Below are 11277 nucleotides of genomic sequence, written 5' to 3' on the forward strand. Positions count from 1 at the left end.
TCGACCCAGTCTGAGGTGCAGAGCGCTCTGGAGGAGGTTTTCATCAAGGATGTCTCTGTACATTGCTGCATTCATCTTTCCCTCCATCCTGACTAGTCTCCCAGTTCCTGCCGCTGAAAAACATCTCCACAGCATGATGCTGCCACCACCATGCTTCACAGTAGGGATGGTATTGGCCAGGTGATGAGCGGTGCCTGGTTTCCTCCAGACATGACGCTTGCCATTCAGGCGAAAGAGTTCAATCTTTGTTTCATCAGAGCAGAGAATTTTGTTTCTCATGGTCTGAGAGTCCTTCAGGTGCCTTTTGGTAAACTCCAGGCGGGCTGTCATGTGACTTTTACTGAGGAGTGGTTTCCATCTGGCCACTCCCATACAGGCCTGATTGGTGGAGTGCTGCAGAGATGGTTGTTCTTCTGGAAGGTTCTCCTCTCTCCACAGAGAAATGCTGGAGCTCTGTCAGAGTGACCATCGGGTTCTTGGTCACCTTCCTGACTAAGGCCCTTCCCCCCAATCGCTCAGTTTGGCCAGGCAGCCCGCTCTAGAAAGAGACCTGGTGGTTCCAAACTTCTTCCATTTACAGATGATGGAGGTCACTGTGCTCATTGGGACCTTCAATGCTGCAGAAATATTTCTGTACCCTTCCCCCGATCTGTGCCTCCATACAATCCTGTCTCTGAGGTCTACAGACAATTCCTAGGACTTCATGGCTTGGTTTGTGCTCTAACATGCACTGTTACCTGTGGGACCTTCTATAGACAGGTGTGTGCCTTTCCAAATCATGTCCAATCAACTGAATTTACCACAGGTGGACTCCAATCAAGTTGTAGAAACATCTCAAGGATGATCAGTGGAAACAGAATGCACCTGAGCTCAATTCTGAGTGCCATGGCAAAGGGTGTGAATACTTATGTACATGGGATTTTATTCCTTTTTTATTTTTAATAAATTTGCAAAGATTTCAAACAAACTTCTCTCACGTTGTCATTATGGGGGAGGGGTTTGTAGAATTTTGAGGAAAATAATGAATTTAATCCATGTTGAAATAAGGCTGTAACATAACAAAATGTGGAAGAAGTGAAGCGCTGTGAATATTTCCCGGATGCTCAGTACACCCAAATTTGGAGGCCACGCCCACATCGGGGTGTAAATTTACATCCTCTATTAGAGTTATAAAGCAAACCTTTCCTCTGCCCAGGTTGTTTGCAGTATCTTGTCTGTATTCCGCCATCACAGAGGAGATTTCTCTTCCATTCATTGACGGGCGAATCCTTTCTTCATAATCCATGACTCAGCCGGGTTATAGTCCCGCCTACAGGAGGACACTAGGCAAAAAAAAACTCGCCACCCTCTGTGCTGTAGTCAGCGCAGTCAGTCATAAGCAGTGTTGAAGGAGAAACTCCAAAGGGGAGAGGTGGCGGGGGAGGGGGGTGTTGTGTCCGTCAGTGAACTCAGAAACAGGATTTATTATTACAGTAAAATTCCTTTCTCTATGCGTTTGGTGTATGAGGCTCGGTTCAAACCGGGGTGACTCAGTCACCTGACCAGTCGCACTCTAATTCAGTGCAATGGAACCGTTCTAATCAGGGCGACTCGAGTCACTCCGACTTAGAAAAAGGTTCCTGCACCACTTGGGGGCGAGTTGCATTGACTTCTTATTAAAGCGGAGTTCCGGCCTCGGCGGTGAAATTTAGCTAAAAATCCCCCCGGGACAGTCAAGGTTAGTGCATTCCATAATGGGTAGCCTCTGTACTGTACCGGGTTGCACTTACTTTTTAGAAGAAATACGTACCTTGAAAAGTTCTTCTCCAGCGCTGCCATCTTAGGTGTGGGCAGCTGAAGCTGCAGCGTCCTCTTCTCCCAGAATGCCCTGCACCGGCCCCACTCGTCACTTCCGGTGCGGTGCGTCATCCCTCCACAGCTTCTGGGCATGCCCAGAAGCTGTTTAGCAGGGAATGCCGCGCCTGCACCGGAAGTGACGAGCGGGGCCGGTGCAGGCGCATTGATTCCTGGGAGCGATGATGTTCAGCTCCCAGGAATCAATGCAAGCCAGGAAGTGACGGCGCGGGCCGCGGCCGCAGAGGGAGGAAGTGGAAGGAAGGGGAGTATATTTCCTTTAAAAACAAGGTAAGTAAAGAAAAGAAAAAATTCGGGAGTATCCAATTGTGTTGCAGGGCATTCACAGCAAGCGGATGGGCCAAAGTTAATTTTGAGCCCGGAACTCCGCTTTAGCCATGTCAGCCTCAGACGATTTACCCCCCTTTATGACCAGGCCGTTGTTTGCAATTGGGCACTACCAATTGCACCATTGTGCGATGCTGTACCCAAATACCATTTAAGTCCTATTTTCCCCACAAATAGAGCTATCTTTTGCTGGTATTTGATCACCTGTGTGATTTTTGTGCTATAAACAAAAAAAGAGCGACAATTTTGGGAAAAAAGCAATAATTTTTACTTTTTGATAGAGCTGCACGATTAATCGTTAAAAAATCTTGATTATCCCCCCCCCTCTCACGGTCCTAAAACAGCATTTCCTCGCTGTTGTCCGCTCACTCACAAAAAAAAAAGAGCCTCCAGCAAATGTTTATTGCCAAGGCTGGGGGATCACTATAAACACAAGGCTGGGAGATCACTATAAACACAAGGCTGGGAGATGACTATAAACACAAGGCTGGGAGATGACTATAAACACAAGGCTGGGAGATGACTATAAACACAAGGCTGGGAGATGACTATAAACACAAGGCTGGGAGATGACTATAAACACAAGGCTGGGAGATGACTATAAACACAAGGCTGGGAGATGACTATAAACACAAGGCTGGGAGATGACTATAAACACAAGGCTGGGAGATCACTATAAACACAAGGCTGGGAGATGACTATAAACACAAGGCTGGGAGATGACTATAAACACAAGGCTGGGAGATGACTATAAACACAAGGCTGGGAGATGACTATAAACACAAGGCTGGGAGATCACTATAAACACAAAGCTGGGAGATCACTATAAACACAAGGCTGGGAGATCACTATAAACACAAGGCTGGGAGATGACTATAAACACAAGGCTGGGAGATGACTATAAACACAAGGCTGGGAGATGACTATAAACACAAGGCTGGGAGATGACTATAAACACAAGGCTGGGAGATGACTATAAACACAAGGCTGGGAGATCACTATAAACACAAAGCTGGGAGATCACTATAAACACAAGGCTGGGAGATCACTATAAACACAAGGCTGGGAGATCACTATAAACACAAGGCTGGGAGATCACTATAAACACAATGTGTTAGAGTCGGTTCACACTGGGGCGACACGACTCCTTACTACTTCGGGGGCGACTTGTGCAGTCCTGTGCACCGCGACTTGCAGGGACTTCACATAATGGAAGTCTATGCAAGTTGCTCTGAGGTCGCCCCGAAATAGTACAGGACCCTTTTTCTAAGTCTTGTGTCGCTCCTATTAGAACGGCTCCTGTAGCGATCACCGGAGCGCGACTTGTCAGGCTGACAAGTGTCGCTAGTGTGAACCGACTCTTATAATGTATCATTTCCTTCTGATTACTGTAGTAATGTCGCTGGTCCCCCCAAAAAGTGTCAAAAATGTCAGTCAGGAGTCCGATCTTTCCGCCGCAATGACGCAGTCCCGCTAAAAATCACAGATCGCCTCCATTGCTAGTAAATAAATAAAAATGACAAATCTTTCCCCTAGCTTGTAGACGCGATACGCTCATTGTTTTGTTTTTTTTTTACTAAAAATATGTAGCACAATACATATTGGCCTAAAATGAAGAAAAAAAATAGATTTTTACATTTTTTTGTATTGGGAATGTTATATAGCAGAAAGTAAAAAGTTTTTTTTTTTTTTTTTTCAGAATTGTCGCTCTTTTTGTATTTATAGCTCAAAAAATAAAAATATTGCACAGGTGCTCAAATACCACCAAAAGAAATCTCTATTTGTAGGAAAAAGGGACATCAATTTTATTTGGGTACAGCGTCGCACGACCGCGCAATTGTCAAAGTAACGCAGTGCTGTATTGCAAAAAATGGCCTGGTCATTCAGGGGGTAAATCTTCCGGTCCGGAAGTGGGTAAAGCTGATGTTTAGTGAAATAAAAAAAGCAGCACCAGGGATTCAGGTGGAACTGTTAGCTTTATTCAACCTCAAATACTATGTAACTAACTACTATGTAACTATGTGTAACTACTATGTAACTACTATGTAACTATGTGTAACTACTATGTAACTATGTGTAACTACTATGTAACTATGTGTAACTACTATGTAACTATGTGTAACTACTATGTAACTATGGATGGAACTTACTATGAAAGAAACATGTTCCATGTACTGGGGGCTGCTGTGTTTCAAATACCGTCCTTTGCCCCCGGATACCCCCCCCCCCCCCCACAGTGATCCTCTGGTGCTTAGGGGGGTGGATATGAGCAGCTGCACCCGTGACAGGCACTCCTCATGTGCTGACTATGATTGCACTCTCTGTGCCCCTCCTCCATTCATAGAAGCCGTACAATCAGTTCCCAGGATGAAAATTGCTCTATGAATGGAGGACGGGTGGATGAATGAAAAGTTTGCCTCCTCCAATCCGGGAATACTTTTCATTGTGGGAACCAACAATGGTGTATTTTGGTTTTGTGCTGCCCTAGGCAAGACTAAAACTGGGCGCCCCCCCCCCCCCCCCTTCCAACTCCTATGTAAATTTGCCCGAGTCCTTTCTTTTTAAGGTATGTGACTCCATCCAAAATTGAAGGACTCCAAGTCCCAGCATGAACCCCTGAGATCTCACGAGAGGGGGGGGGGGGGTTAAGAGAGGGGGTGGGTGAGGGAGGGAAAGAGAGGGAGGGAGTGAGAGAGAGGGGGGTAAGAGAGGAGGGGTTGAGAGAGGGGGGTGTGAGAGAGAGAGGGGGTGTGAGAGAGGTGAGAGAAAGGAGGTAGGAGAGGCGGCTCTAGCAACCAGTGGCCAAAAGAGTCTCAGGTGGAGGGGGGCGGCTTTTTTGCTGCCCCCCCCCCCCTACAAAGTGCCGCCCTAGGCCTGGGCCAAAATACAGCACTGGGAACCAATAGTACGTCTTCTGTGAAACACTCCTTTAGTAACACTTCCTGTCTTAGGGTGACAACGCTGCTTTTCCATAGATGAGTGAGCATTGTATCCCAGAACAGGAAGTGTGTTACTGGCAGGATCACCGGGTGAAAGAAAACCATGCAGCCACCACACCTAAGGAACGCTAAGCTGCATGAAGTTCTATTTATATGCTGTAAATGATATAGGAAATCTTACTGTGTGTTGTCTGATCCCCAGAGGAGAGGAATTACATCTGTGACCAGTGTGGACAGGCCTTCAAACAACGCAAACACTTATCTGTGCATCAGATGAGACACTCAGGAGCTAAACCCTTACAGTAAGTACACCGTCACTGCTGATAGTACATACCCAAACCAATGTATTATTCTTACCTGAAGGGGCAGCGTTGAGTACATTCGCACTGTAAGGGACATCTGGTGGATCACATGGACCCTACAAATGGGAAGCTTTGTGGGTGTTTGACAGCATTAAGTGAGGCAGAGAGCCGGTCTCCTATCAGATAGACTAGATGGGAGGCAGATTAGCTCAATCAGCAGCCCCTGGACCCGGGGAAGGATTCTCTACACCTGGAAGTGTTCCAGGATTTAGGGTGCAGGCGGGGGATGCCACATATGGACCTCCTGGTCCCCTCAAATGTGTCAGGTGTCCGCCCCAATGTCACAGTCCTGCTAAATCACCGCAGATCGCCGCCATTACTAGTAAAACTGAATAAAAATGACACAAATCTTTCCCCTAGTTTGTAGACGCGATAACTTTTATGCAAACCAATCAATATACAATTATTGGGATTTTTTACCTAAAATATGTGACAGAATACAAATTGGAATAAATTGATAAAAAACATTTTTTTTTTTTTTTTTACATCTTTTTTTTTTTTTATTGAAGGTTTTATAGCAGAAAGTAAAAAGAAAAAAATATATATATATATTTTTTCAGAATTGTCGGTCATTTTGTGTTGATAGTCAAGAGGGGATGGTCTAACACTTGCAATTGTAAACACCTCCATCCCTAATATTTGCGAAAAAGAAAGATAGCCCTAGCGGGACTTTATATGAGGTGAATGCAATAGTCACTGGGAGTAAAAGAGTAAGTTTTATTATCAAATAAAAATATATATAATAAATATATGTACATAGTTACAAGACATATAGGGCATATTGAATCTAGTAGCAAGATAACAACATGGTAGCATATTGAACATAATAACAGCATATCAATATTACATGGCGATAAATAATCTGTATTGGAAACTCATTTTTTAGTTCCTTCCTGGTTGTTAGTACGCGTTTTGGGGGTCCTTACCCCCACTCATCAGGAGTACAAGAATAGATCTGATACAAAACGAGGATCAATGCGCTACCTGAGGGGTTCAATTTCAGGCCAAACAACCCAATGAAATATGAAAAAAATCTGATATAAGACCAAATGATACAAAGTAATGAAAAAGCTGCCAATCCAAATCAGCGTCCCCACCGTAAATAGTATAATATAAAGTGAAATGAGATCGGCGCTAATTCAAAGTGATCAAATAAAAAACTAAAAAAATATTTGTGAATCCCTGTGATCAATAATGTGCCTCCAAACATATTATTGTAAAGATGGATGAACAAAGATGTGTTCCGTGTAGTAGAAGTGATCAGCACTGTATAAAGGTGATCTGATTGTAGAAGCTGTGTATAATCAAACTGACTTTCCACAATCCATAAAAAAATATTTTGCTGTGTGTGGTATAAATGATCGGCGGTAAAGCAAGAACTACCGATCAAAATACTGTGAATTAATGTGATCGCAATATGAAACTCCAAATGTATATGATAAATACCAAATCAATAAGGCAATCTACCGTGATAGTGAATAAAAATTCCAAACAAATGTCCAAAAAAAATGTCCAAAATATATGTGAAGGTAAATCCCAAAAACAATCCACAATGTAATCAATAAATAAAAATAGCTGGAATAAGACAAAGTAAAAAAAACAAACAAAACAAAGTCCCAACATGTACAATCCTGAAAACGTGAATCCTGTTGCTGCTCAAACAAATAAATGAATGAATCAATCGTGAAGTATGCCGTTTAAACAATATAGATACCGATCCAATCTCAAACGAATAGGGTGTGTAGTGGCCGCTTACCTCTAGCACACACTACATGCACGTGTGTGGAATCACAAAATGCAGATTCTTTGCTCTCCAGCTTTCAGAATCCTATCCCTGAAGAGGAAGTGTATTCCAAGCTTCTACACGCGTTCGGTATTTTGTTGCTGCACCAGTCCTACATCCATCTGTGCTACAGATCTATCCTTGTACTCCTGATGAGTGGGGGTAAGGACCCACGAAACGCGTACTAACAACCAGGAAGGAACTAAAAAATGAGTTTCCAATACAGATTACCGTATATACTCGAGTATAAGCCGACCAGAATATAAGCCGAGACCCCTACTTTTAGCACAAAAAAGTGGGAAAACTTAGACTCGAGTATAAGCCTAGGGTGGGAAATGCAGCAGCTACTGAACCCAACTGGACCACCACGAGACACAAAACAGGGGCTGTGGGCATGGTACAGGAGATGGCGCAGGTCATAGTACAGTCATTGCACAGGTCATGGTAAGGGCATGGCACAGGTCAGGGCACAGGTGATGGTACAGGCATGTCACAGGTCATGGTACAGGCATGTCACAGGTCATGGTACAGGCATGTCACAGGTCATGGTACAGGCATGTCACAGGTCATGGTACAGGCATGTCACAGGTCGTGGTACAGGCATGTCACAGGTCGTGGTACAGGCATGGCACAGGTCGTGGTACAGGCATGTCACAGGTCGTGGTACAGGCATGGCACAGGTCGTGGTACAGGCATGGCACAGGTCGTGGTACAGGAATGGCACAGGTCATGGTACAGGCATTGTATAGGCATGGCACAGGTGATGGTATAGGCATGGCACAGTATGTACAGGCATGGCACAGTAGGTATAGGGATGGCACAGTAGGTATAGCACAGTAGGTATAGGGATGGCACAGTAATTACAGGCATGGCACAGGAGATGCAGTGCTGCGGGCATGGTACAGGAGAATGTCCTGTACCATGCCCGCAGCACTGCATGAGGAAATGCAGGGGCTGCGGAGGCGTCTCGCTTACCTGTCGGTGAGGCGCCGTCTTCGATTTAAAAATCGCGCCACCCGGCGCCGCCATACGTCACCGCAAATGCGCCGCCGATGCTCGGGTGTTCAGCTATTCTCGGGCATGGCGCACATGCGCAGTGACACGTCGGCGCCGAGCGGCGCCATTTTTAAAAAGACACTCCAGTCAGTGACTCGAGTATAAGCCGAGGGGTGCATTTTCAGCATGAAAAAACATGCTGAAAAACTCGGTTTATACTCGAGTATATACGGTATTTATCGCCATGTAATAGTGATGTTGATATGCTGTTATTATGTTCAATATGCTACCATGTTGTTATCTTGCTACTAGTTTCAATATGCCCTATATGTCTTGTAACTATGTACATATATTTATTATATATATTTTTATTTGATAATAAAACTTACTCTTTTACTCCCAGTGACTATTGCATTCACCTCATATAAAGTCCCGCTAGGGCTATCTTTCTTTTTCGTCATTTTGTGTTGATAGCGCAAAAAAAAAAAAAAAAAAAAAAAAAAAAATCGCAGAGGTGATCAAATGCCACCAAAAGAAAGCTGTTTGTGGGGGAAAAAAAAGGACATACATTTTTTTTGGGTACAGCGTCACATGACCACTTAATTGTCAGTTAAATTAACGCAGTGCCAAATCACAAAAATGGCCTGGTCATTAAGGGGGGAAAATCCTTCCGGTCCAGAAGGGGTTAAAAGATAAGTTCACCTTTTGAAAAAAAAATAAATGCAGATAAGGCGAACTTATCCTTTAACCCCTTCTGAACCAGAAGATTTTCTCCCTTAATGACCAGGCCATTTTTTGCGATTCGGCACTGCGTTAATTTAACTGACAATTGCGCGGTCGTGCGACGCTGTACCCCAAAAAAATTGATGTCCTTTTTTCCCCACAAACAGAGCTTTCTTTTGGTGGTATTTGATCACCTGTGCGATTTTTACTTTTTGCGTTATAAACAAAAAAAAAAAAAAAAAAGCGACACTTCTGAAAAAAACAAAATATTTTTCACATTCTGCTATACAACGTTCCCACAAAAAAAAAAAAAAAATGTAAAAATCACTTTTTTATCCTATTAGGCCAATTTGTATTCTGCTAATTATTTTTGGTAAACAAAAAAAAAAAAAATCGCAATAAGCGTATTTTGATTGGTTTGCGCAAAAAGTTGTCGCGTCTACAAACTAGGGGAAAAATGTATGTAATTTTTATTTATTTTTTTTACTAGTAATGGCGGCGATCTGCCATTTTTAGCGGGACTGCGACATTGCGGCTGACAGATCGGACCCCTAAGTGCCGGTTCACATTTGTGCAATGCGGGAACGCTGCGAATATACAGCGTGTTCCCGCATCGCATCCGCACCCCTGGCAGTTCACACTGCCATATGCGATACGCTGGGGGTGTCAATTAAAAGTTAACGACACCCCCAGATCAGATCGCATATCGCATTGCGATCTGTAAGTTCGCACAGAATCGGATCGCACTAGTGTGAACCACCATGCGATCCGATTCTGCTGCGGACCAAAAACAGGGTCCTGTGCGAGTTGGGTGTGATTGCGGTGCAAATTCAGCCATACAAACTGCTGAATTTGCACCGCACAGAGATCGCATGTGATTTAGGAGCAGTGCGCTACGAATTACATGCGATCTTTGTGATTGCACAAATGTGAACTAACTGACATTTTTGGGGTACCAGTGACATTAATACAGTAATCAGTGCTATAAATATGCACTGTCACTGTACTAATGACACAGGCAGGGAAGGGGTTAACCTAGTGGGTGATCAAAGGGTTAAGTGTGAGCCTAGGGGAGTTTTTACTAACTGTGGGGGGAGGGGCTTGTGAAATGATCATAGAGATCTGTGATCCTATATAGAAGGCACTCTGTGATCATTGCAGAGAGAAGAACGATTAGTTGTGTTTATGAAATCCGACCGTCCTTCTCTCTTAGCAGAGAGCGATCGCAGCTGCCAACCCTGTGCATCGGCATCCCCGCCGCCTAGTGGCGACCAATGTCGGTTCGCGCAGCCGAGCCAGCCTGCTGTGGGTGGTCAGCAAGTAGTTAATAAATGCTTTGAAAAAAAAATAAATGCCTATAGATAGCAGAAAGTAAAAAAAAAAGCCTAAAAACAGAGTTTTAGCAGAGAATGTTCTGTCCATCTCCTGGCTCCTCCTACCTGGAACTCCATATTTGTCATGCGTTGTCTAGAAGTAAGCATAGCTGTTTGCATCTTCTGACTGGTCATGTGACGGCGTTGTCTAACACATTCCCCTCCCCCCATTAGATGTGAAGTGTGCGGCTTCCAGTGCAGACAGCGCGCGTCACTCAAGTATCACATGACCAAGCACAAGGCTGAGGCCGACCTGGAGTTCGCATGTGACCAGTGCGGGAAACGTTTTGAGAAGGCGCACAATCTCAACGTGCACATGTCTATGGTCCACCCCCTCACCCAGAGCCCGGCCAAGCCCCCCGAAAATGAAGCCGACACCCCCTCAGGGACGATGGAAGCTGTGAAACCAGAACTGGCCCGACAATTGCCCAGCTGAGGATTGGAGAGAAAAGAAAAAATGGAACACAAAACGTTTTTTTATACGATTTTTAATTGTTTTGCTGTACAAAGCACAACGCAAATCCCCCAAATCCTGCGATTTCACACAGTGAACATAAAGCAAAGTCTTATTTTATGGTGCCGCTCCCCCTCCCCCGAAGTGTTCAGTGCTTCCTCCTCCATGAACTGGAGACTGCAGAGCAGTGTTTCCTCCTCTCTGGGTTACGTCATAACATACAACTAGATAGGTAGGTGGATCATTTATGGTATTATCTGACATGAAAGCCATTCAATAAATTATTTACACAGTAAACAGTGTCAGCTGCTCATTGCAATGACTCCGCCCATCGATCGCTTTCTATACTTCCTGCCATCGATCGCTTTCTATACTTCCTGCCATCGATCGCTTTCTATACTTCCTGCCATCGATCGCTTTCTATACTTCCTGCCATCGATCGCTTTCTATACTTCCTGCCATCGAT

The 11277-nt window shown here is 44.4% G+C and overlaps 1 protein-coding gene across 1 annotated transcript in view; it reads left to right on the forward strand.

Annotated features, from left to right (window-relative positions):
• The window catches only part of ZNF276 (zinc finger protein 276), a 46803-nt gene extending 35940 nt beyond the window's left edge, over positions 1 to 10863 (forward strand). Inside the window, exons 10-11 of the mRNA XM_082270234.1 lie at positions 5323 to 5422; positions 10532 to 10863. Coding sequence (XP_082126360.1) covers positions 5323 to 5422; positions 10532 to 10793 — 362 coding nt within the window. The 3' untranslated portion in view covers positions 10794 to 10863. The remainder of the gene's footprint in view (positions 1 to 5322; positions 5423 to 10531) is intronic.
• Positions 10864 to 11277: the final 414 nt, after the last annotated feature.

The sequence above is a fragment of the Pelophylax lessonae genome (genome assembly GCF_965119305.1).
Source record: "Pelophylax lessonae genome assembly, chromosome: 10".
Taxonomy (NCBI): Eukaryota; Metazoa; Chordata; class Amphibia; order Anura; family Ranidae; genus Pelophylax; species Pelophylax lessonae.